We start from the raw sequence: 27972 nt of genomic DNA on the forward strand, positions 1-27972 counted from the left end.
AACAGGGAAACAAGGTCCTTCATCACTCAGTGCTAATATGGAACAAAGTAGTGCTATAACTACAAGAGATTTGTTTCCATCACTTTGGTATATTGAGTGATAATGCTCTCTTTCATTGAGGAGTAAGGGCTGAATCAGCACTTCATCAGCACTTTGTTGCATTAAGCTTAACTTTGCTCTTTGTCTCGTTCAAAGACCTGTGCAAAATTCATTACCAGTTGCAGAGTGCTTTGTGACCCTGTGCGAGAGTATGCTCTGTGTCCACCTGTAAAATGGTTGGCCTTCTCCTTAACTGTGCAGTACGAATGACAACTTCAACTTTTTACAAAATAGCCTGTTTTTATCTCAGCCCAGATGGGTAACATTTTCAGGTAGAAATTAAATTGTATAAAGTGGCAGGAAAGAAAAAGTACATTTGTCAGGTGTTTGGAAATGAAAACTAAGCATACTGGGAGGGTGATGGTTTCCCAGTTTTGTTCAACACTCCTTAGGAGTTTCAGGATCTCGGTGCATCTCATTCCAGGTTCCATTCACAGGAATACAGTAAAAGATAAAATAACTTTTGAGAGAAAGCTTGTTGTCTGCCAAACATGAAAACTCCAGGGTGTATGCCAAATCAAAACCAGACTTCATTTAAATCTTTCCTCTGATTTTATTGCTTAGGAAGGTAAATTGTGCAGAATGAATCGTAATTTTGAATTTTCTCTGCTGGTTGCAGTTGAGAGTGGCACCTTATTTCAGCTATAATTTAGTTGTTTTCTGAGTGAGCAGAAGTAGCTCTGTTGTGTAAGACAGACTGACTTTAGGGTGTAATTAATCTGCATCTGCCAATGAAAATGCAGTAAATTTTCAACTGAGCTAAGTCTAACTGATAAGAGCTTTCCTGAATACTGGTTTTTACTTGCTGATTGTAACACTCTGAAAATCACTAGTTACAGCACTGTTGTAAATAAGAAAGAAGTCATAGACTATTGTGCTGTTTCCTATGATATTCTGGTATATTGAAGGTAAGTTTTAGGAAAACAGATCCATCCACCACACAGAGCATAGCCTGGCAAAGAAGGAAGAGCCATGTAATATCATGAGCAGGATCTCAGCAGCTAACCAGTTTATTGTCCAGTCAGAAATGTGATGTATCACATTTGTGAGACGCTCAACAGACTAGAATTCATTTTCATAGACCACTAATGCCTTTTAAGTAACCAACTGTAATTGACATTTGGGAACTATAAAAGGGATCACTGCATGAGTAAACTGCACCTGGCTATGTTTAAATGTAAAATGACTCAGTCAGAAATCCATGTATATATGTACGTAATATTATTAGTATGTTATCATTAGCATCTATCAGTCTCTCTAGCAGTCTAAGGATTCAAAGGGAATATTTTAGAAAGGATGAGTAAGGGACTGGTGAAAGAGAGGAGAAAAGAGAAAGAGGGAAAGGATAGCAACCTTCTTTTTTTTTTTTTTTTTTTTTTTTAAACTTCATCTGCCTGCCAGAGAACAGTAAACAGGATTTTCCAAAGCTGCTGCCAAGTTAAAAAGAAATGGGCCAGAGTAGACATAGTAATTTTCATGGCAGCCATTTGCTGCTGATCAACACAAGTCTGTTGCTCTGCAGTAGGAAATGTTCTACTGAGTGAAGCAGCAGTGATTACAGACAGATGGGGCCAGCATGCTCAAACCAGGACTCACTTGGAGCCATGTTGTTTGCTAGCTTTTCCACATGATCTGAGATATCAAACAACTTTATCTTTATCTGCCCACCCTCAGCAAGTCCTGTTCTAGTTCATTTTTGGCTGAAGCCATCCTTACTTACAGAATATTCTCAAACAGGACACAAACGGCCAAGTGATCCTCCCTGGACAGGCAACTAAAGATTCAAACATCTTGAACAGTGCGATAAATAACAAGCAAAAGAAAAAGATGCTTATGACAAAAGAAAATAGGATTTGGACTCCACAACTAAGGGTCCTGTTTAAGACAAATATATTGTAGGTTTTTTTTAAAAATTCAGGGTGGCATTATGGGAGATAGTACATAAGTAAATAGTAGAATTACCACCAAAGTCTGAGTAAGTAGCAGGACAAAACATTCCCTCTCATGACAATTAAACATATTTGAAAAGTCCTACCCATATTATTAAAAATCAAGCCCCAAAGCAACTTAATATGTGAACTGACAGTAAAAAAAAATAACTACACAAGAAAAATAACTAGTCATTCAAGTATTTCATACATATAACCAAATATAAACAAGTCTAGATATGTTTAAAAGTTCTTTTTTGGGCAAGTGACCAAACGCTTAGTATCAGTCAGAACTCTTTCAAGTTGACCTACATGCTCTCTTCTTTTATTTCCAGCCCTTCTTCTTGTTTTGAGTAGAACCAGAAAACAGAAAGGCCCAGAAAAAAGAATGTAAAAATTGAATGTTTTTTAAACTTGAGAAAAAGTTCCATTTTATTGACGTTCAATTCTCATTTTACTCAGTCTATTTCTTCCTGTTGCTAGCGATAAAGAGATAGAAGGGAAATAAACACTGATCAAATGTTGAATAATAATTATTTTTCATACTCCTACATATAACTGTTATCATCAAGTAGTAACTCATAACTGTTAAGCAATAGGAAATTAAATGGTGTAATCTAGGACAAATCTTATTCTAATAATAGAGACTTATACTCAGATTTCCTGGGCTTGCACATTGTTTAGAATTATATAGTTAATATTAACACTCTTTTCATTACCCATATGTGATCCATTGTTTCAGTTCTCTGGTCTTGCACAGTCTTTACTGATGTAGCTTTAGGCAGGCAGATGCTATGCAGCTCAGACCATATATTTACTGATGGCAGCATTTCTTTAGGTGACATGTAGTAGACTTTAATTTTTCCTGTTACATTAATTAATTTCAGTTTGCAAGGTACGTTGGAAAGGTAACAGTGACCTTCCAATTTGTCTGTTCTGTAACTTCATGTTGTCTGTTAGTAGACACAGAAAATGGGTAGGAATTGTGAATCTACCATTTTTATCTTCACATTCTGTTTGACTTCCCAGTTTTCCAGGCATTTTAAAATGCCTGTATCTTTCTCATGTCAAAGGCACATTTCATAAACTGTTATGCTGCTGTTCTGTGAACAGAGTCTTCAGAAAACTGTCTCCAGGTAAACAGCTGCAAACAGTCAAAGTAGAAATTCAGCTCTTTTCCTTTCCTTTTTTGTTGATGTAACACAATCATAAACCCTCACTGGGATAATTTAAAAGCTATGTCCCCTTAGTTTTGCATAGATCAGACATGATACTGGAGCCAAAATGAGTCTAATATGCAATGAAAGTTCAGGCTGAAATTTAGACTTAAATTAACAGACCTCCAAATGGTCACATGATTCATGCAACAACATAATGTTGTACCTTTTTGTAGACATCACAGCTGTATTGAGGCCTGTCAGAACACAAGCCATATCTGCCAAAAATAGTATTCTTGCAGAGGTGGGAAGTTTCAGATTGACAACTATGTCACCATGCTTCATAACTACCATGTTTTCTGTGGACTGGGTGTGAATTTTAGTCCAAATTATTTACACACAGTCAAATACCTCATTACTTTAGTAAATACTTTGTATCTGATGTTTTTTAAAGGGATTCAACTTACATCAAGCAGTGCAGGAGGTGAGACAAAACTATGATGAATGGATACTGAGTAAAACACAAGAAGTTATTGGTGGGGGAAGCAAAGGTCCTTCTCTTCTCCAAGATTATAAAGGTAGCTGAAGTGTCCTTGAAGAAACCTCTCTGAGTAAAGTTGATAGAATGAAATTATGTAACATCCTTGTCAAGTTATTCTGTGGACATGTTTGAAAAGGTGAAGCTAACCAAGAGCCAGAAGAACTAGTGGAAACCAAGATCATCGCAAATGAGACTGGCCAGATTGTAGATGCTGAGATAAAGTAATTAGTTTGCAGAAATTCTCAGGTGGTAGTTAGGCAAGGGCTGCGACTGAATATATGGAACAGGCTGGAGAGGAATAAAATAGGAACACTGATATTGTGGAGGGAATTCAGGAGATAAATCAAATACTTGTGGAGGAAAACTGAGTTTATCCATGGGATGCTGGAGAAAGCTTCCTACTATCTGGATTCACTGAGATGTCTTGGAGGGAAATGGAAGAGCTGTGATTGTCAGTGCTTCTAATGTTTGTGAGCCTGAAAAGCTGGTGTGGTGGCTGTGGAATTCCTCAACAAACCTAACAGAGAGGGAAGTGATGCTTTGAATTCATCACATTTCAGGCATAAACTGCAACCAAGACAAAGCTTTGAAGGTTTTGGCTCAGTCTCTCCCTGTCTTAGCTTGTGGCACTAGTTTATACCAGAAAGGCAGAGGTCATCAGAAATAGTAGCATTATGCATGCTCCATGGCAATGCATGGCGATGATCTTCATATGAAAGGGTATGTGTCACAGTTTCAGGAAGAAGACATGTCCAGAAACCAGGAAACTGTGTTCACAGCAAATGCTTCTGGGTTTGATTTGGGGATGTCTATCTGCTTAGTGGTGTGAGTCCTCGGGTGGGCTTCTGTCTCATTTTGTCTGATTCATTATATCCTCAGCCTTACTGAAACTTAATAAGCAAGCACCGGCTACTTCTGCGCTGGCACCATGGAAACCTCTCGATCCCAGCCATTCTTGCACCCCACCTGCAACACAGGCTTGTAATTTTGACTTTATGTAAGTCTTATGAAAAGAGAAGGGCTGCACTTAAACCAGTCCCTCAAGAGCTGCCAGAAATGTCAAGTGTGACAATGAAGTACTCTATCTTGAGAGAATAAAGCAGAAAGCGAGAGGCAGGAGGAAAAGGTTTCCGCATGCTAGCAGTGTTAGAGGAAGTACGAATGTCTCCTGGAGGCCTGGGGAAAACTGGGTGTTTAAGTCCTGAGAGATGACTTTGACCTTGAAGAGAGGTGAAGAGCCATCAGGCTTGTTGGAGGGGAAGGGAACCTTAGTCTGCAATCTAATCAGTTCTCTGTAGTAAAGAGAAAGAAAAAAGGACTAGGGAAACACAAGTTTTCAATTAGAGCTTGAATTCAGAAGGTTTGGCAAAGCCAGATGAATGGGAATGTTTTTTACAGTGTACCTCAACAACACCTGTTGGTGACCAGCATTATCAATAATCCTTTTGTCCATTCTTTTGATTACAACTTAAAAATACTTATATTTTAACCACATCTATGGTGAATTTTCTTCCTAACTTTGTTTTAGCCAGAACAACAAACTTCAGCATAATTTTCCACCAGAACTTCAGTTCTGACCACAAGGGAATTTGAAGTTTTGCAAAATTTTTGCAGTTTTTACCATTGAATTTTCCTGAATTTGGCTCCTCATCTGTATCTGACTGGTACAGCCTACTTCTTAAGAAGTGGTTTTAAAATTTAATAAGGATTTCTAATTAGCATTTGTTTTATGCAAAGATCCAAGAAGCAAATCAGAGAGCTTATATCTCCTGTAACACAACTTTGCAGAAGTATAGGTTTCAATTTCCTGATCCAGCGATTACACCAAAGAGAAATTGTTTACATTGCCACTCAGATTGTTCAGCTGAAAGCTATTTATCAAACATAGCAGATAATCAAACGTTAGTAAAACTAGCTTGTAACTCTCCTACTAAAACTGCACCTGTAGAAAACAATTACTTCCCTGGTTGGATGTCAGGTTACAGCATGCTACAATCAATCTTTCAACACAGTGTAGGCATAGAGAGGAAATATGGAATAACTCATTGCCAAAGAAAATTCATTGTTAGAACAGGTGCTGGCTGAAGTTTGCATGATATGCTCTGTATAGGTTAAGGTAGGTATTAAACGTATTCATATTACTGTAAAACAGCTATGAAAAGTGAAAATTACTTATCAGAAACAGCAGCATTTCCCCTGAAAAACTGAATTTGTTTTGCTGGAAAGAAAAATTTTATAGGCTAGTGTTGTTCATTGTCTCAAAAGAGCCATTTTGCAAATACTGTGTTTATAAGTAAAGTAATCCCATCACCTTTCCTCTTGTGTAGGAAGTCTTGTTACTCTGAAATGAATTGATGAGGGAAGAGGAGGGTAGTAGATGAACAGGTTGTTTGATGAGCAGCATCAGAGCAATTTTTAGCTTTCTTTACTCTCCTCTTTCCTGATCAGTTAATTTCAGAGCTGACATTACATTTATTGAACTAACAGATGAAAGAACAAGACTGGATTGTGTTGTGACCCTGTCACTAAAGGCTGAGAAGCAATCAAGCTCTCAGTGAAGATGAAGATCAGTGTCAGAAAAAGCAAGTGTACTTCCCATGTGGTTTGAGGCCACTTTTCTCACCTGACAAGCAAACACTGTATTTGGTAAAACGCATACACTGAGAAACTCCCATGGAAATTTATCCAGGTGAATCGTCACTGATGTGTGCTTTAGGGATTGTGGTCCATGAGCTAGAAAATCACTCAATGAAATTTACTTCCCGTCAGCCTTCTCAGTGACAAATATTTTCCCTTTGCATAACGTTTTCTAGGAATATTGCAGTTTTGTTCACTTTGTATAGTGAATGCCTTGTGAATGGCAGAACATTTCCTCCACCATGTTTACTTTTACAGGACTGAATCTTGATTATCAATTTGAACTGGCTAAAAACCTCCAAATGTATCTGTATTGTTAGTCAAAACAATTGATATAAAATAATCACCCTAGAGTAATGCTTTCCATGGTTTATAATGATTGATATACTCAAAGAAACTATAGCAATGGGGCAACACCCAAATCCTGATTTTAAGTGTTACTTAATCCAGGTAATATTTGGCTGCAGAGTCATATTTTGTAGGTGAGATCATAATAAGGCTGAAAGATAGTGTATCAGGTTTCAACTGTTTATATTGGTGTAAGATCCCATGGCACACTTTGCAAACAAAGGGGAAAGTTATCATATGCCTTGCTGAAACTCGGTTTACATATTTCCTGACTGCTGCCTTAAAATTGCACTGGGAATTTCCTGCTGTAAAAGGCAAAGAACTGAATCTGTATGTCCTAAAAAATAATTGTCTATTATTTTTGCATGGTGATGGTGCTAGTTGATGAAAATTTTCTGAAATCTGTTTCTCGGGCTAGTGCTGTTAAGAAAATTGTACTGTCCTGAATTATGTGTCAGATTTTTCTGACATGGATGGAGTCATAAAGATTTTCTTTGTACTGGTAGTGGAAGATTCAAAGTTACTGGCAGCCCAAAGTTTATACAGGCCAATTGTAGAAAGATTACCTGTGGAACCATTTGTTTGGCTCTAATATTTTATTGCTACTTGCTTTGTGTTTCCTAGAATTGTATTTTTCTTGGTGTCTTTATAAGGCTGATGAAAGGAGAGGAGGATGCTAGCAAATTGAATGACAGAGATGTCTGCAACAGGGAAGGGATTTAAATAATGAAAAAAAATGAAAAAAAGTCTATCGATTTTTTTCTTACTACCCTCACTGGATTATCTGAGAAACATTTTTCAAATGCATTTTAAGAACAGTGTAACAGCATTTTTCAATTAACACTTTAATTATATTTCACCTATAAGCAACATTTTAGGCAGTTACATTAATGGATACATGAACAGTATTTGATGAGGAGTATGTCATTTGAAGGTTTTTCACAATGCACAGGGATTATGTTTGAGGGTTTTGCATGGTAACTGAAATAGGGAAACCACATTTTGGCAATTTGTGATATCTGTTGTTTCCAGGACAATATTTTGGCCATTATTACTCCTTGATGTAATAATTTCTTCTACTGTTCTCTCTGAATAGATGTAATTGGCTGCTCAAAAAAAAGGTATATGAGAGATAATACTTTGCTGAAATGTGGTTTGATCCTCTAAATACTTACATTTTATCAGCTATAAAATACATTATTGTGCTGACTATGCAGCATAAGATACTTCAGGGATCAAAAATACCCTACCATTTGTTTTAAGTCACTATATTTCCTTTAGAAAGAAAAAGAAAGATGAGATCTACTAATTTGATGAGGATTGTAAGGTATAGAAGACAGAAACACTCAACTAGTGTAAACAGCTCAGCTATTGCCTGTCTTAACCGTTGGCCCATATGCTAGACTATCACAAGTAGCTTCATCGATGTTACAGGACAGTCCAGGCACAACTTGTCTGGCTTCAGGCTTCTTCTGCTGCATACATGAACAGTTCAAAGAACTGCACTATATAAAAGAGGGTTGTTGGACACTTCATCAAACAGCTTCTAGTGCTTCATGTAAACTGCTGAGGACAAAACTATTTGCAGTAGCTCTTGCTTCTTCCCCTTCAGTCTTTGTGGACAGTGTCCTTGCACAACAAAGAAATGCTTCTCCTTTCTTACAAACCTATATAACATATCCAAGGGTCTTCCCAGAGACTATCTCTCTTTTTTTCCCTGAGAAGAATTTCTTGGAGATGTCAAATTGGTAAATATGGAGAGAGAAATAAGGAGTGAGCAAGCTAAAGAGAGAAACAAGCATTCTGTCAGTGTTGTGTCTTCCTGCAAGAATTGCAGACTAGGTTAGAACTATTCACACGATTATTCTTTGCTTCTGATTTTCAAAGGTTTCATTTATTCCTGTCATATGAAGAATGGCATAAATAAACTAATAAGAAAATACTGATAGACCTTTGAACATCTGATAAATAAAATCCAATTAGACATGGACAGATATGAATCTTCTTTTGACTAATTTGAACACTAATAAATTTTGCTCTGGCTGATTTCCACAGCGTTGCTGTGCCTTGTTGAACAGGAACCACTTTTTTCCCCAGAGTCAGTGCCACACCTGTATCTGACAGTTTGACTTTAGAAAGTCTATACAAGCAGAGACATCAGGGTCTAGCAGAGATGATGAACCCTAGGGAGATAACCTGTTCTCTTATCTGAGCTCGGGTCACCTGAGAGCAGGCTGTAGCCTGGTTGTATGGGTGTATGCTGGATGAACAGTAATAAGGACATTGGGAGGTGAGCTCAGTTGTAGTCTTTGTAGCTTCTGAACCTGCAGATAGCTGAATGCTTACAAAGAGCAGGGAGAGGCAGGGTCATGTCCTGTACTCCTTTGATGTGGTATGTAAGTAGTTTTTCTGCTTTGAAATGAAAACACTTTGACATCCCCTGAACAGCAGTCTGTGCCAGAAGATATGTGGGAAAGGCTGCAGTGACAGAAAAAAAGGTATGATGTTACATTGTATTGTCTGAGGAACAAAAAGAGTAAAAACACACATATAGTGTCAGATGGAAAGCCCTCCTTTTGTTTTGTTTTTTTTTTTTTTTTTTTTTTTTTTTTTTTTTTTTTTACTATTCATTCAAGTGATTTTAGGATGAAAGGAACAGTATAAATATCACATGCAGTATTATCATTATTTTTTTTATTTTCATCTGACATTCCCTAAATTGATATATGGCCTGAAAAGTACAAATGAATTACAGACATATATAAATTCACTATGCCAATGTCTTTGGTATAATGACATCCTATATCTATTTTATGCTGCAGTTGATGAACAACTTTGAGGATGCCAAACTTAAGGAGGTAAAACTATGCTGTTTTACAGTCAGCAGTATGTGGCAGGTGTGTAGATAAGAGAGACAACTGTTGCCCAGAAGTTAGAAGATCAAAGATTTCAGGTTCTTGCTGGATCACAGCCCTTCTCTGTAACTGTGACCAGCTCCTCAGAGTTATCTAGCCCTATGAAACTGAAACAAGAAAAAATGAGATGTTTCATGCTCTGTGTTGGGGAACTCAATCAGGCAGAGGACCCTACACTCCTATACAGCTTTTGGAAATTGGTACATTCCTAGGGCTGCTGTTTGTGGGTGAGGGTGAGTGCCAGAATACAGGCAGACAAAACGCAAACAAGTTTTTGTGATATTTTAAAAGCTGAGAAAAACAGTGACCTGACCACTTTCTTGGGGAAATCAAGACTAGTATCTATATTTGGGACTGTCCCAGGCTTGCTGGCTACCTTGTTTAGGAGTGCCCCTCTTAATGCCCTCACTCGTAAATTGGTATTGATAGACATTCCCAGCTTGCTGATGGTTATGAGGAAGATAACTGGTGATATCATTCCACTATCCCAGAGGGTCACAAACTCCAAGTCCGACAGTTACAGTCCATGTAATTACCAAAACTGAATAAGAAAAATAGTAGTGGGTTTGAAGCAATGTATTTAAGAGAAGGTCAGTACATGTTTTGACTTGAGTATATGACTTGCACTGTTGCAGAAATTTAGTCTTTATTCTACTGAGCTTTACTAAAATACACAGTTTTCTGAATTTAATAAAGTTCAAGTTCTGAATTTTCCTGAATATTGATATAGTGCCAGGTTCTTGAAGACAATGCAAACAGAACTACAGCCTTAACATAATAAAGTACTTAAGAGAGTGCTTAAATTTCAGTTTAAGAGGGCACTCTGCTGTGCTGTGTGAGAGCCCATGGAGGGTTGGAACTGCAAACAGTGAAGTGGAAGGGAATGTGATTTCATACCAAGAATGCACACTGTGGCTGGGGACCACTTGCAATTCCTCTTGTATGCATAAGTAGATCTTACCTACCAAAGAAAAACATTTTACTTCAGTCAATGAGGTCTGTTTGTTGGAAGAGGTCTTCTGGTCAGCAAATCAATTCTTCCTGAAAAATGCCATTAAAAGCTTTAATTTGAACCATGCAACCAGCAATGACAGACAGAAGGGACCTGTTCATAACTCCGTTAACACTGTACGGTGTTGTTGTGATGACAAATATTGCAGTTTTCACTAGAACACAAACCTTCAATCTCCAGCCATCTCATTCAAAGGATGTTGCACATTTTCACCTAAACAGTGACACGATGAAAAATATACTTTTCATTAAATGCTATATGTTTTGGAAAACATGTAAGTTCTCGTGAAGTGTCATGTAGAAAAAAATGGAAACATTTTGATGATAACTCTTTAAAATAATCTTTCAGAAAGTTCATTACTTTTAGTATACATTTTGAAAGCCTTTTAAAACTCAAAAGCTAGTAAAAGCTTTTCAATCTAGCAGAAATTAAAAGTTTAAATTGAATTATTTTTTTCTGCAGAACCTCTTCAACAAGAAAGTTGTAGGTATTTTCTTCCCTTCTGTTTCTGAGTGGAAAATAAAAACAAAAAGTCCAAACCAGATTGTAGTCAGAAAATTAGTATTAGACCATAATTATTCTTGTCACTCAGTTCTTGATACTAATTCAAGCTATAAGCTATTCAATACCAATTATGAAGAGAACAGCTTAATTCAAAGCTTTTAGCTATGCAAGCATACATAAAAATATATATGTATGCATATATATGCATACGCACATATGTATATATATATACACACACTTGTTTTCTCTTGCTCAACATTTTCTTTAGATCATGAATGCTGCATTTACTCACTGAAGCAGCTCTGGTGCAGGATTTGTAATGTGCTCTAGATTCCTGCCTCAGCCGACTTAGTGGACAGCAGATACTTCTGCCAGTCTGATAGTATCTAATTACAGAGCCAAGGGGTGCATATTTCAGTAGAACACTCTGAGGTGTTGAAAGATGATATTTGGAGACAGAGAAGGGCATATCAGCCATTGATTTAGGTCACAGAAGCAATTCACTACTGCATGAACAACATTAGTTAAATGTTATATCCGAACATAGTAAAAACCTTTACAAATCTCATATGTGATAAAGGTTGGCATTAACATTTCAGCTTTTGCCAAAGTACTATACCAGGCCATAAATCTTAGCTGAAAAATATTCTGCTTTTTCTAGAATACAATTGCTCATATAATACATATAATGCAAAGTATAGAGTGGGTTTGGTGTTTTTTTTTTTTTTTTATGCCACCACTGAAATAAATTATATATGGATATGTATGTAAATAGCTATTCTTTTCATACCAATGGGTTAAAACATATATTTATACCTTCTATCCAGAGAGAGGATTAAAAAGAAAAATCCCATGACTACTTTTGTAGTGGTGCTGTCACAGTTTTCATTTGCAACCAAATAAAAATGAGGTTAATGTCATGAGTATTCCTCTTAATGCTGGGTTTGTCTCTTTACTTGCTTGCAGACATGGTCATGTACAAAGCTTTTCAAAAAGAAAATTTTACCGCTGTTTTATGAGCAATCACTTTATGCCCCAAGGTCCAGCAGTTGTCCTGACACCACAAGTAGAAAAGCATTGGATTAGACCACTTCCTTGGCTCTGAATTTGTCCAGCTCTTAGCTGTGCTGCAAAAATACCCATGTTATGAGTTTCAGTCCAGAGATAAAGAGCCACTCAAAGGCAGCAAGGCAAACATAAAAATGCCCTAGAAGATATTAAAGAAAATCTATAGCCTTGGGAAAGCAATTCATGGCAAATATGTTGAAGAAATAATCTAGTATTATTATTCAGTAACTCATTTTATAAATTCACCTCACCAATAGGAGTGTAAGTGGTATCTGCTCAGACTGGGGGGACTGGCCAGGGCCATGGTAGCTATGGGTCCAGTAAAGAAACATGGACCCTTTTGGCTGTTACTTCAGTTGCGGCTGGATCTAGAAGCCAGGGATAAGATACAGAGACATCCGTGGGAGTTTCATGGCACACATATTTAGCTGTCTTTCAGAAGCACCATGGAAACACCTGTTATACTATATTTTCAGAGCTACTGAGAAGTCTGTTATTATTGTCATGGTAGCTGTCATACAGAAATTGTAAATTCTCAAACACATATTTTAGGAGTATGATTCCCAAATATTTCATATTTCTGCAGCTCCAGTAATACACAAAGTTTTTTTTAAAAAACCAAAAATATTAAAAAAACTTGGAGATTCACCTATTCTGTAATGTATTTGTTGTTGTACACTTACACTGGCTACTAGGATTTCTTTTAAAAAAAGTTCAGGATGTCATATTTCATTGACCTTCTCTCTGCTTCATCAATTACTTTGTTTTGTTTCACTGTCTGTCTCTTTTTGTCATATTTTTCATGTTTTTGTTCCTACATTTAGTTTCTACTACTCTTCCTTTGTCAGTATCCTGACATTCTGGGTTTTGGTTTATTGTCTATTTTTGGTTATTTCTGTCTTTTCAGCCCTTTTTCAGTCTACTGCATCCCTCCATTTTGTTGCTCATCTGCTTGCTGTATTAAGCCTTCTCTTTTTCATCATCAATTTCTTCCTCTGTTCTGTGGTGTCTCTTGATGCTAAGCTCACATATTTAGCCTCATGGGATGACATCCCTCACACTTTTTGCAGAAGATTTGCTAAGTTAATGATTACATTTAGTTGCAACCATGTCAGATGGATGCCAGTGGGATGGCAGAACGGTAGGTTTCCCCCAGTTATACACCAAAGTATAACCGACTACTCATTTGCAAAAGCCCTGATCCACCTGGTAGAGAAGTCTGGGAAAAGACTGAGTCAGGCACAAAATAAGAAAGATCTGTGGTTTTCTCATGTTCAACCATGAACAGGATTGAACTGGTACAAAAATTACTTTTTCTCTCTAGACAGAAAAAAAGGACAGCTGTTCCTGTGTCACTGGGAGTGGTGTCTGTACCATAAAGTGATGCAGGTCATGCTACTGCTGTTGCTGCCTACTTGATGCTCCCAAGAAGAATGGTCTTCAGGTTCATGCAGTAAAACAGATACTGCCTTTGGACACTTAGGGAGATAGTAGCACTGTGCTGTTAAATTAAGAGCTGTAAATGATGTAGAGGATTGTTACTAAAGCAACTTTACTTCCCTCTGAAAGCTTAAATCCCTTCCTTGGCAATCTTTTTACATGGACACTTTCTTTGAAGCACACTCTTGGCCCATGTGCATTGGGTTCTCCAAATCTGACACAAAAGTTGCCACTTCAGGCCAAATGATTTCCATAAGCTTCAGGTTTCAGTGGGAATCCCCCTTACAGGAAGTGTGAGAAAGTGGTCAATACGAGTTGCTCCAAATCTTCTGGTTTGTTCATCTGTCCAAATTCCATGGCCCGAGTGAAATTTTGTCATGCCCGTTAACCAGAGCATTACCTTCTGTTAAACTTCAGCTAAAATTTTATGTGCATTTGTGAGTTAATATGAGAAGATTCTAATTTAAAGTTTGTTGTGCAAAGTTGTAAAAGTTCATTTTCTAAAATGTCTTTCTATTCATTTGTTTACATTACTTGTCATTTATTATGTTTTTGCTACAGTTCCAACCTAGGAAGGAGAAGCACAGTGTTCAAACATTATTCTGCTGATTTACTTCAAGAGCATACTCCAGTCACTAAGTATTACAGGCTGTAACCATTGAACTGGGTAACAAAACAGTAATTAGCATAGATTCTCATTAAGAAAACCCCTGTAAATCTCTATAACTGTCTTGACTCCTATTTTTAATTACCAGTGTAGTTCCAGGCAGGTGAAAGGAAGGATTTTCCTGGTATGATAAAGTCCTGCCAAGGACAAGTTCTGTGCGTTTATAGCACAGAAAACAAGGTGTTTACTAAAATTTCCCTACAGAATTATTTAGTCAATGCCCTTGATACTTCTCTGCAGGGCAAACAAGGGTATTTCTTCACTGCCACATTAGGGAAAAATAGAGGAATAAACATAAAAGTGACTCTGTGTACACACCTTCCACTTGATATCTTTCCAGATCACTTTACAACTTTCCATTTTTCCGTCTCTTCAGCTCCTTATTTGTATGCTGTGGGGACACCACAGTCCTGATGTTTCGCTAGATAATGACTGTCTGTATCTATGCTACCAGCCTGTGGTGTCTGGGAACAAACAACGTTAGAGATTAGAGCTATGAAGAAACAAGAATTTCCATCCTGTTGAATAGTTTTTCACTTCAAAATGCATTTTCACTCCAAAGAGGAGGAAACAGAGTATGTGAAATTATCTTTTTTAGGTCTATTTCAAGAACTCCTTTTGGTTACTTCTGAAAAGGGTGAACTCCTCTTCCTTCCAGCAACCCATGTGTGGTTACTAAAATATTTGGCAGTGTTTATGTAGAGTACTTGTTTTTTAAGTAGAGGACGAGCTAATCCTCTCACTTGGAATGTGTGAACAATATGCTGGAGAAGAGTCACTGCTGCAGTATCAGTATAACAGATTTTCAACCTAGAAAACAGTCTGGAGAAGAGCCCACTTTTTGTAACATTTACTCCTAAAATTGAACTTCTGACATCCATTTGAAGAGAAATAAATACTGACCTATACAACATGCTTCCTTCCTGGAATGGGAGATGGAAAACCATTACATTACATATGTTTGCAATTACACTTCCAGCGATCTATAAGTGATCTGTGAAATGCAAATGTTTTTCCTGAGAACTCTTCACCGTAAGTTGAACCTTGTAAACACCTTTCTAAGCAGGATATGCTTTTTGCAATGACTTCTTTTTTGCATTTACATAGTAAGATAAATCATGACTTCATTATGTGGCAAAATCTGCAAAGGCATCTGCCCAATTTTACAACTGTGTCTTCACAGTTATTTTATGGCATAGTTCAAAAATTATCTATTCACCCATCAAGGTTCATTTTCCATAGATCGCTACAGTGTGTTACAGGTATCCTTGCTTTTTATTTTCTAACTTGTGTTTTTACTCCTGGAATACTGCTGAAATGATTAATATATTTTGTTGAATGTAATGGATAATTCAAAAAGCTTGGAAATGCCTTGGACCTTTTTAAAAAGCTAGGGTTTTTGCTATTTATCTGAACATAATATCTTTGTTTAGAGCAATGATTCTCAGGCTTTTGGAAAATGTACCACTCTGTCTTGGGCAAACTAATCCCTGTAGTATTTACACTCCCTAATTGTTTTCATCTCAGAAAGGAAAGATGCAGCATAAGCTTTTACATATGAAGAAGTGGGGTAAAAAGTCAAATCTGAATTGTAGTATGAAAATTTTACAGTCAAGGGAACTGCCTCCCCTAGCTGCAGTGGTCTTTGAATTGGGCACTGAGTACGTACAAAATGTGCTTTTTAATTGTTGGTTGGACGTTAGAATAGTTTGATGTGGATCTGCACTAAAAATTAAGGATATATCTGTCCCCTCTGCAGTCATAATCTAGTTCAGCATGGAAAGACCTGAAGTATTCTAGGTTAATGTTGGCTCATGGATATGATGAAGCTTAGCTTAGGCTCCTATCCTTGTTTAAAGGAGGCTGTCAGCAACACCTGAGCTAGTAAATTTAGACTTAGTCTGGGTACTACCAGACTGTGTTTGTGCAAACACGAGTCACTATTACAACAGAATCAGACATCAACAGAATGGTGATGATTTATTCACATTTGGAAGTCCACCAGTATCTAAAATATGTTTCTTGAAAATGTTTAACTTGTTTCACCATATCTAAAACTCTCCAAAAAAAGTAAAGTTGCACCTTATTTAGATAAATAGTTTAAATTGCCTTAAATTGGTGAATGCAAGATCTTAATTCCTCTCCTTTCATCTTTACATTTGAAAAATGTAGAATGTTAGATTGTGTTTTCAAGATGCAATATTTTTGCTTAAATAATATTTTAAATTAAATTACTCAATACTTGGAGGCTATTAACACCTTACTTAATGTAATGGAAACCTTTTTTTTTCCAGGTATCAACAGTGCCAGAATTTGGCCGCATAGTAATTTATACTACCAGTCTTCGTGTGGTGAGAACCACTTTTGAAAGATGCGAACTGGTTAGAAAGATCTTTCAAAATCACAGAGTTAAATTTGAAGAAAAAAACATTGCTCTGAACAGTGATTATGGAAAAGAACTAGATGAAAGATGCAGGAGGGTCTGCGAAGTTCCCTCACTCCCTGTTGTGTTTATCGATGGCCATTATCTTGGGGTAAGTAAAGAATGAACCTATATTTTATTCTGCAGTCTGAAAGAACAGATTAAAATCTTGATGAATGAGAGGCAAGGTTTTTAGAAAATTACTTGCAATGCTCAAATGATGGGAACAAAGACAGATATCCCTTTGTGATATGTGCTGCAGAGATCCACACTGATAGGTTTGATCTGAAGATGCAAAAGATAACCGGGGAGAGACTATCAGGAGGGGAATAAGAGGCAGTAATACAATATAAGTTATCCTGTGTTTCTTAAAAAAGTAACTTATCTTTGTAGCTGAAACCATGAAAATCTAGAGAAATGGATATTTTTTTTCCTAATGGGAACCTGTATGTATGATTGACCCAGGAAGATGAACACACATAGCATAAACCTGTCATTTAATAATATCTCTGTTGAATATGGAACTAACATCTTGGCGTGTCAGACCTTAAACATCATTTTATATGATGTAGTCTGTATCGGGATCTGTAATCAACTGAACATGATTTTAGGAACAGAATTGGTTAATAATTTTAGAAAGGTCTAGCACTAGCAGAGAAAAACAACCCAACTCTGCACTGTTGCGAAACATAAACCCCAAATGGAAAACTATAATCCAAATCTCTACACTGGTACTCTGGGTCTAAAAGCCTGTTGATGTTTGAAATCACCTTTTCATTAAGGCCAGCCTGTACTTTCAAAATGTATTTCTCAGCAACGGAAAAAAAATCAGAGTTTAAAAGAAAAAGATTCTGGAAAGTGACACAAGGAAAACAGCTTGATTGCTCAGAGAAGGTATTTGTCTCGAGTGGTAAAGAACTAGCAATTAGCACCAACAGTGAGACTGTGATTTATGAAGGCAAACTATATTTGAACACAGTGGGGCTATTGTGTTCATATTGCTTAACAGCTTAATTTTCACAAATGATTTAAGTAATGAAATGAAATGTAATCAACAATCAGGCATAATTGATATTGTGCCTGTATAAACACTTGAGTACCCTTTCTCTCCTTTTGTCCTGTCCCCTTCCCAGATCTCCATGTGCTCTGCACAAGGCAGGCTTCCCCGAACACTATAACAAATACATTTGCTGGCACAGGGCTCGCTTGTGCCAAATTGCCTGTATGCAGAATATTAGCAAACAGTGATTTTTACTTCATAGTAGAGGATGCTTTTATCAAAAACCTGGGTTGGAGAGTTGTCCAGCCAACCAGGAGCAGAAGTGCTAGATTCAAAAGCAGCTTAAAATTCAACAAGATTCAGACTAGGATTTGCTCACCTAATTATCATGTTAAAAATAAAAGTAGTGAGTTATGACCAATTCCAAGAAAATCTCAGTCTGTGTGTGATCAATTTGTCAGAAGAATTCAGTTAAAATACTGAAATGGTTGAATAAATTATTTGCTCAGCTGTAGCTGAAACCTGGTTACAGTCATTTTGGTATGATGGATGGCCCATTAATTCACTGCTGCTTTTTTTTTTTTTTTGGAAGATCATGGGAAACTTGTCTTTTAACAGAGGAGCAACAACATAACAAGCAATACAATCTCATTAAAACTGTTTAAGTATTGTATGAGATACTTTGGACAGGTATGGAAAGAAGAAAAGTGAATTAGGAAGCTGTCTGTCTGTGGGAGAGATGAATCTAGCTGTCCAACTACCTACTGACAAGTAGTCAGCAGGTTTTACCTCCTGTAGGTAAAAAAATGAAGAAAGAATTTGGTGTTCTGGTCTACAGACATTTATTACAGCATGACAACTGCATTCATATTGTTTAACACAAGAAAACAAATGGTATTGATCTGTTAAAAACCAGAAAAATATCCGACTTGGGGAGTGTTTTTCTTTTTTTTTTTGATTAAATTGATGAGGCACACTGTGGTTAACTGGAACAGACTTTAACTACAGGAGAGAGTTAAAGTTATTCCATTTAAGTGCAATATTATTTGTGCAGAATTTGCTTTGCGGACAGGGAGTAGTCCAGGAGACATCTGCTCTGCTCATGGGGAGCATCATGGACAGCCAGGATGAAGGCAGCCCTTTGCTCTTCCAGTGTGGGTGCCCCACACCTCTGCTCACGGACGAGGTTTCTGTCCTCCACTGCTCTCCACTAACCATCATCAGACTGGGGGGCACTACTGCTTGCTACAGCATTGCTCTCTCATGTTCTTTAGTTGAGATGAACCAGGATGGGAAAACTGAGTTCAGCATGAGCAGAGCTAACTCAGGCAGTCCACTGTGACTGCCAACAGGAGCCCAGCAGCTGGCAGGGTGATGGGAAAGGAGAGCCCCAGGGTGAATCTGTCCCTTGCACTGGCAAGGGACCTGTGTCCACACACTCTGTGGCAAAACCCATTATTTTATGGCAGTTTTTATTTCTCTGTCTTAATATGGCTTCATAAGAGAGGCTGGCTTCATTCATTTAGGAAGAGAAATAAGGAGGGGGGCACTTTGCATATTGAGAAGATCTGACAACGAAGTATTCACCCCCCAGCTATGTCAATGTGTGGTGGATATGGCACCTTAAGACTGCATCAGTGACCCTAAAAGCAGTAAGTTGGCTGGAACCTGTGCTGGGCTTGTGTTTCATTAAAATATGACAGAACTAATTACAGATTTTGGTCTCGTTGGTAACAGTGGATATTTCTATAATGCCTTTTATGATAATTATCTTCTGATATGCAAATGCAACACAGAAATCCAGAAGCCTGGTGTGTCAGTAAATTAATCATGCAATTTTTTTTTCTCTCTCTTTTTAAAATTTTGAATATTTATTTCCTGGCTAATCCCTCCCTGAAGGAGACTGCATGTAGTAATACAAAGGAGAATCTATATTGAGCCATGCACCTTTCAATGAGTCATAAGGAGAAAAAAAATCCCCAACCCCTAATTAAAATAGGAACAGTTTTGAAAGGGGACAAGATTATTTTTAATGAGATAAATGTAACAAAAGCACCAGAACACAGCATATGTGCATCTGTATACGGTATCCAAGCATTTCAGAAGCACAGACAAGGTTGTTAGGGCACTGCAGGCTGTGTGGATAAATCTTCACAGCGCTGTGGAATTTATCATTGCCTTCACAGGGGAAATGAAACAAACCCGCGACTTGGGCAGAAGCAATAGAAAAAATCATATTTAGCCCCTGTCAACCAAAGTCCTGGGTGTTACAGTACAGCAGGTTTTTTAATCTTCTCATTTTTTTCACGATTGAATGATTGTATTTCTTGACACACACTGTCTAAATATCAGTCTGTCAGGAAATTGCAGGTTCTTTCTGCAGCATGCTCTTTACCAGCTGATCTAATCCCTCCTTTTCACCTGAGGCTGCCACCATCTGAAATGGAACTATGCCATCTGCTGGGACACCAAAGCAGAATAAGAAATGACTTCCAAAAAACAGCCACACAGAAAAAACCCCAAAGCATTCATCTACTCTTTTACAAAGGCAGTCAGAATTGTTCGAGGTTTATGTTATGCAAAGACCCACTCTGCTGGAAAAGGGATGCACATAAAAAAAAAGGCAAATAGAGTCATCCTTAGTAAACATATTAGCTCACTGCGTAATAGTTTTAAAATACATTTATTTTATTTTTCACTTTAAATACGTTATTGAATTCCAGTATTCACTTGCCATACAAACCTACTTGAATCTTTTTCAAATATGTGAATTTAATATATTTTTTCCTGAAGAAACTGTTTCCTATTTAGTTTTCCCATCTGTAATGAATCCATAACAAAATGAGATTTACAGTAAAATTATTTTATTTGACTCATTGTTTATGATTATTTCCCAAGACTGATGAGGCTATTTTTGTAACTGACTTTTAGAAAATACCTGTGTAACATATTTTTTGTTACACAAGAATTAACAGTTTCCTTTATGTTGCTTTCCAGTGGCATATATGATTAGTAGCTCTCAACTGTGTCCATGTTTTGTTAAAGTAAACACATTCTCCTGGCATTGACTTGATGAGGTGGATATGAGTGACTCTGTGGCAGTAAAACTATGATGTAATTATTGCATCAATCATCTAGCATTTTCCCACTTGTTTCCTCCATTTTTGCAGTTTAACATTTCAGGAACAGCAGGGATCAATTAATATGATAGCTCTTTACACATCAGTCTTTCAGTTCTTTACATATCAAATCCACCATTTCTGGTGCTGGTACTATACTTCAGTGTCAATTTTCTCAGTTTATGGGCAGATTTCCAGGCATTTATTCATACCCCTTGTGTGTCTGCTGCCAAGGGACACCTCGTTATGAGAGGTGCAGTGTTGTAGGCTGAAGAGCATGTGAACTCTGGGCAAAGACAGGGGTATATCCTGCCTGTCTCCTCAGCAAGCCTCAGTGAAAAAGCATGGCAGGTCCAGTAATGGTAGGGCATGTGATTGCATTCTACTGCGTTAGCAAGATGCCTCACCCATATACTTAGTAAAATTTTGTTTCTAAGGAAATAAGGGATGTAATTTATCGGCACAGCAAATGTGTCCACAAGAGAGATGTTGCAGTGCTGCGGCTAATTTTTCTCTGTATATAAGGAAAGATACGGAAGAGAGGCTGCTTCCCAAAATCAGCAGCTATTCTAGTACAGACAAATGGAGAGCCATATATCTATGTGTATTCCTTGATGAAAAATTACAATGTGAAAATGTTGATGGATTACATCCAAAACAGGTGAGCAACAGACTGGTTTAGTGACAGGACAGAGCTGGGGCAGTAGGAAACTTAGTGGACCTTGGATGTGTCCTAGTTCTGCAATCAGTGGGACAATACCTGAAATACGATGTTAATTTCTGGACATTCTCATAAGAAAATTGGGAAAATATTTTGAAGAATGAAAATGGTCTAGAAAACCTGTTGAGTGATTTAGCCATGTTGGTTGCATTTCCTTGCCAAAAGAAGGGCAAAGACTTGACAGCAGCCCCTGGGGCCCTCCAACATGGTAGAGAGCTATTGACATTAGTAGATAAAGGATTCACAGGCTGGTGCTTTGAAATTTAACTGGTTAACAAAATTAAAAACTCACTTCTCCCTGCTGCTTCTGTAAATGTTATGTCCACTGTCCCTCATGTTCATTATGTGAGTCTTAGGAGGAACAGACTATTTAATGTTTCACATCCCCTTGTGTGTACTTGTGGACTGAGCACAATCTAGGAAGAAAAAGAAAGGCATCACTTTCTGGTCAGAAAGCAGCTATTGGTCTTATTTAACAGCTGCTTTAATTATTCTATTAATTACAGACTCTGTGTGTTAAGATTAACAGATCCAAAGGGAAGCTTAACCTCTGCAAAGTATCTTTTATTCAAATTTCACAAGGCAGCCGTTAATCAGAAAGACACGCTGAAACACTTAAAAACATTGATAGCCATTTGGACGTTTGGTTTTTAATTTTAAAACTGTAGTAATGAGGCTTTCCGCTTCAAAAGTAACACAGCTGGCTGACTGAATGTCGTCTGAATATAAATCCTTTAAAATATGAACCTATAATGGGAAACCTGTCAGACTTTTAATTATATTGCTGTAAAAGCCAGTCAGCATTATCATGTATCATTACTGTAACACGGAGCAGAAGTCACAGGAATGCTTTTGCCAACTGTTACTGCAGAGAAGAGATCCTTTCCTAAATAGGGGCAAATCAGGGCTTCCCCTAGCTTAGGGAATTTGCAGTGCTGCAATTACATCAATAAAGCTGCAAATCCTTAATGTCTGCATCAGACGGGCAGTGCAAGCTTTGTCTTAAGCCACTGCAGTGTATTCAGGCCCAGAGCTAATACTCCGTGGGCTGCCCTGGCAAACCCTCTCTTTGTTGTGCCAATCACTCCTATTGCTCTTTCTGTGTGAAAGCAGAGAAAGATTAGAGGGCAAGCATGAAATGGGCTGACAGACTGCTAAAAGCTGCTCTGCTGGGGATACAGAGAGCCTAATGCATATGTCGAAGCTGGTACACTCTGTGCCCATGATCCATAACAGATTTCAATAGAAGAGTCAGCACAAGTAAGGCTAGCTGATCTGAGTCTCCTGTCATCTTCTGTGACTAATTAACCACAACTAATTACCTTGTAGATACTTCTTTTTAAAAAAAATCTCTTTGAAAATGTAGCACTGTAAGAGTAGCATTCAGTGGAAAAGTGGCACTCATCTACCAAAATATTAATATTTTGCTTTTTAACTGAAATAAAAATAATCAAACACAGAGTCAAAAGTGCTTCATTTTGTACAAAGCTAGAGCAAAATGACATTCTGCAGGGAAACTAACCTTAGTGGGGTGTCATACAAAATCCTTTGCAATGTTTTGGTGGCCCTTTAGTTGGCTTTTGGGCAACACATCCTATGCAGTCCCCAGCAAGGCACTGTGAATTGTTGGACACTAACACATACATTAGTGATCCATATGTGTTCCCTGTGCTCCCCAGCAGCCTTTCCTGTACCTCTCAGTAACAGGGAGAGAGGTGCTGTGGGCTGCTCAAAGTAATGGCACATCCGAGCCATGTGCCAGCTTTCCACCGCACCTCAGCCACGTACCAGCATCCCACTGCACTTCAGCTCTCTGCCAGCATCCCAGCCCACCTTCCGGCTCATGCTGGAAGCAAACCCAAAGATGAAATTTAACAGTGTGGGCATGCAGGGACTAGCAAACTGGGGAGCACAATGGCATGAACCCACCACCCAATCTAGATGTGGCCAATTGCCCTTAGCAGCAGGTAAGGGCTGTGCAGTTCCCTCCATCTGCGACTCAGTTTCCTCACCTTTTGTTGGTTTCTTGTGATCCACTGATTAAAAGTGTCTGTAAGTGTTTGGTAATATTTAGTATTCAGTGAATTTGGTTACATACGTGAAGTGTAAGCATTCAAATGTGGCCGTCTAATTAGAAGAAAACGGGAAAAAACAGTCTTACATCATCTTTGACACTTTAATTTTGTCTGCCATAATCTCTTAGCATTTACTTTCAGGAGGAAAAAAGTTACTTCAGTACCTCCTCGGTTCAGATCACAGAACCCCTCAGAGACTTAATGTACTCAGACTAAATTATTATTATTCATTGTCATGTCTGACTTTAATGTTGTTACAGTACTTTCATTACCCTTTTTCTCCTTGTGTTATACATTAGGCCTATTACCTCTTAATTCAATGCTCAACTGCCAGAATATTTGAAATACAATTTCCTCCTCTCATTTTGCTGCACTCTCTGATGTGTTATATATTTATATAATTGAAATTTTTGGTATAGAAACTAGACATTTTTTATTCTGTCAGGAAACATACCCTATAAAACAATGGCAACACTATCAGAATTTCCAAACTGTGTCACCTTTTACAAAAAGGCAATGCGATATGACACCTCATACCGAACTTCAGGCACTACTATCAGAACTGTGATTAGATTCTCCTCTCCTTCTAGCTTTCCTAAGGTTGACCTAATTACAAAATACTTAATGTGAGTCAAATTTGTCCTCAGCCTGTTTAAATTTTCAAGACCAAATCTTCTAATCATCTCTGGTTTTTCATGCTAAACTGGCTGAACTTTTTCTTCTTCTTCTTACTAATAGGGTGCTGAGAAAATTTTACTAATGAATGAATCTGGGGAACTGCAGGATCTCTTAACCAAAATTGAGGTAACTGTATTTTTGCAAATAAATGTAAGGAACGTACATTGAATATTTGTATTTGAGTAGATTTTCTTTTTTTACCAGTTCCTTTTCTTCTGTTATAAACTGGTTATCCCAAATGCTTTTTTTTTTTTTTTTAACTCTTTGAATGAATGATATCATAGTATCACAGTCCATTACGTTTGAGAAAATGTGAATGGCAATAACATCAGACCAAAATGTCCATCTCTATTCTCTCTTGATTCTGCCACAGCAGGAAAGGCAAGCCATTTTCCCTTTCCCATAACTTTTGACATCATCGTTGGTATTTAACCTTTACCATACCCTGTGGGAGTCAGGCCTCTTGGGTGGATGGCACTCCATTTCCCTGTGTACTGCAGTGAATGCACTGGGAACCTGCGCATCTGCATTCTAGCTAGACCTAAAGCTGGGCATTTACAAAATCTGGGCAAATGCTGGAAGTTTTGAATAACACCAATTTGCACAAATTTCAAATTACAGGTTATCATGCCTTTCTCCAGCTCTTAGTTTGCCTTGTCCATTGAAGTTCTCTGGGGCAAGTTTGACTTTTATTGTGAACAGTTGATGCACACTCCCTGAGGACTCTTGACGTGTGGGTCTGCTCCCACAGCTTTGCTGTAAGCTAGGATCTCTACTGGATGTCACTTTTCTGCTGGTCTTGTGCTATTGGCTGCTCAAGGCATTTTCTCTTTTCCTTTGGATAGCTTGCAACAAAGAACATTTTGGGGAGACGTGTGTCATAATATCTAGCTTATATGGATAGTTGTGTCCTTAGAAAATGAATGTACTACTATTAATTATCTTGTTATTTTGAAATCACCCCTAACCAAATTAAGATAACACATAAGCTTCAGAAGTGTGTAACATCGACATTAAAAATAGCTAATGAGAATATGATATTTGTAAAAGACACTGATGAAAGAGCAAAAGAAAGCTACATCTAGTTGATTTAACCCCAAGGTTTTTCGTTCCCTGCATTTAGCCAAACTACAACATATCCTTTCCTAACATGTTCTCAGTAACTCTTTGTATACCACACACCTTTGAGTTTATCATAAAATGAGCATCTCTTTTTGTGAAGCATATTGGTTTCTTATAGCCAGTCTCCTTCTTGAACTCCTCCAAAAGTTCCAGTCAGGCTGAGCCCAAGGGTTGTTTACCTCTGTCTTATTCAGGAGGAAGATTTAACCCTATCCAGTAAATCATGAACTGCTTTGTCCCTTTGCAGCGTAGGTGGTACCTTCTGCATTTGTTTGGCCTGTTCCTTAACACAACAACACTTTCATTTTTTAACTCATCAAAACTTTCTTTGCCTAATGACACAGTGTATATTTTTCTGTATAAAATGCAGAAGAACCTGTTGGCCATAATGAACCATATTGAATAGCTAACCAGAAAATATTAAACAAAAGAATACATATGATTAAAGCATGCAGCATTCTTGTCTGACTAGAAAGGTTAGCGAATACACCTCCTTAACATTTTTCATTACTTTGAAATGAATTGTCCCCAAATCCTGCTTTGGGGGGTCCTATAACATTATTGCCTAGCCCAACGTGTGTCCTAATCTTTGGACAGAGAGCACATTTACAAGACAAACAATTCCAGACTACAGCAGACTAATAACTGCTTACAGAATATGATCACTGCTTCACTGCTTTTTTTTGTTTTTTTTTTTTTTTTTGTTTTTTTTTTGTTTGTTTTGTTTTGTTTTGTTTCAAAATGATTTGCTACAATTGCAAGGGGCAGTCAGGTTTCCTCATTACTGAAGATGCAGAAAGTATTTACACAAACTGTCAACTGTTCAAGAAGGAAATGACCATTGTTCAAGGAACTGAGCTAAAGCAATTTTGCATTTGTTTTTTGTTAGTTCTCTTAACTACATGGAAAAGTAGTTATTTACAAACCTAACAAGCAATAATTAATGTAAAGATTAAAAATATTATTATCTTAAAATTTTGAGATTATTTGCAAAAACATCTGAGGAAGTAAACCACCAACATAAATTGTGAAAGGTGTGACCACTCCTGAGATAAAAAGAATGCTAATTTTACATTAAATACTTCCAAACATTGTCCCCAGAGAAGTTAATAGTAGTAGGAGTTGTTTGCCTGGTGAAGAAGAAAGGCAAGTTTATGAGCTACAGGACAAAAAAAAAAAATGCCTTTTTTGCATGTTCATCTGAGTTGTCAGTAGATGAATGCTATTATTAATGGTTTTACAGAAATTTCTTCAGTTTTTTCGATGAATCTACAAGAAGGACTATGTTATCTGTATATATTTTAGTATACTCTGGTAATAATTTGTGGCTAATTTTTTAGTGGTGCATAATTCCTCAGACTAACACTAGCAGGAATTGTATGGATTTTGTTCTTCCTTTGTAAATAAATCTGTAAAGTCTTTACTCAACAGTGCAATGTTAAAGCCGCATATCTGTGTTGTGGTAAGCACCCAATGTGGTGGTGTATCTTTCATTTGTCTGATATAGAATTTCAAGGCAATCACTAAACAAACTAGCAACATTTTCAGCAAGTGAAACTTAAAAATGTCTTTGAAATCTCTTCTTGTGTTCTCCATTGTCTTTAATCCAATACAAAATAGGGTAAAATTATTGTTTTACTCAGGAATTAGGACAATTGAGGTAGTCCAAGCCTTGCTCACAGCAATTTTGTCCAGGTATGACTGCTGAATATTGATGATCTTCTTTATATTAAAGCTTCAGCATTCTACACCCATACATTTGAATACACCACTTACTTCCTCAAGCACTACTTGTCAGAAGCTATTAATTGCTTTTTGATATGATCAGCTCTAACTGTAATAGGAGCAATATGTTCAGCATGAATATGCAAATGCTAAAAGTCATAATATCTTAACATAGAAAATATAACGTCAACATAAACTGCCTGGAGTTTAGATTCAATCAATTGCAATACCTCCTAGAATTGATCTAGACCTAAACTACATCAGAGTAATGTATGCAAACTCTCCTTTAGCTAGCTATTTTGTCAAGTGTAAACACAAGCTACTAAGGTATAATGTGACTGATGAATCTGCAGTGAGCTTCTCTGACCATTGCATGTGGATCTGACCAAAGGAAAAGGCAGATGTACTGATCTTCCATGGTGATATACCTTAGAATGGGGTGGTGAGTATTGCTTCAGATGGGAACAAGAATGTGTATTTTTAGCTGTCCTGGAGCCCTCATTGTCCTAGAGCTTATGGTGGTTGATGAGGTAACATTTTTGTCTTTCTCACATTCTTCTTTGAGCAGAGAGTCCAGCATCCTCATGAGTGCCCCTCTTGTGGGGGCTTTGGTTTCCTGCCGTGCTCAGCGTGCCATGGGAGCAAGATGTCTGTGTTTCGGAACTGCTTTACGGACTCATTCAAAGCCCTCAAGTGTACTGCTTGCAATGAGAATGGGCTACAGCGTTGCAGGAGCTGTGCAGGCTAAGAATGGCATCTCCGCATGTACAAACTGATTTTATGGTACTGCACCA

The 27972-nt window shown here is 37.5% G+C and overlaps 1 protein-coding gene across 2 annotated transcripts in view; it reads left to right on the top strand.

Annotated features, from left to right (window-relative positions):
• The window catches only part of GRXCR1 (glutaredoxin and cysteine rich domain containing 1), a 40621-nt gene extending 12691 nt beyond the window's left edge, over positions 1-27930 (top strand). Inside the window, exons 3-6 of one of the 2 annotated variants that reach the window (XM_074865057.1) lie at positions 11616-11627; positions 16627-16850; positions 24392-24457; positions 27747-27930. In XM_074865057.1, coding sequence (XP_074721158.1) covers positions 11616-11627; positions 16627-16850; positions 24392-24457; positions 27747-27926 — 482 coding nt within the window. In that variant the 3' untranslated portion in view covers positions 27927-27930. Of the gene's footprint in view, positions 1-11615; positions 11628-16610; positions 16851-24391; positions 24458-27746 lie in introns of both variants that reach the window. The other variant, XM_074865056.1, reaches the window with a different exon arrangement.
• The last annotated feature ends 42 nt before the right edge of the window (positions 27931-27972 follow it).

Source organism: Strix uralensis, chromosome 4 (assembly GCF_047716275.1).
Source record: "Strix uralensis isolate ZFMK-TIS-50842 chromosome 4, bStrUra1, whole genome shotgun sequence".
Classification (NCBI taxonomy): domain Eukaryota; kingdom Metazoa; phylum Chordata; class Aves; order Strigiformes; family Strigidae; genus Strix; species Strix uralensis.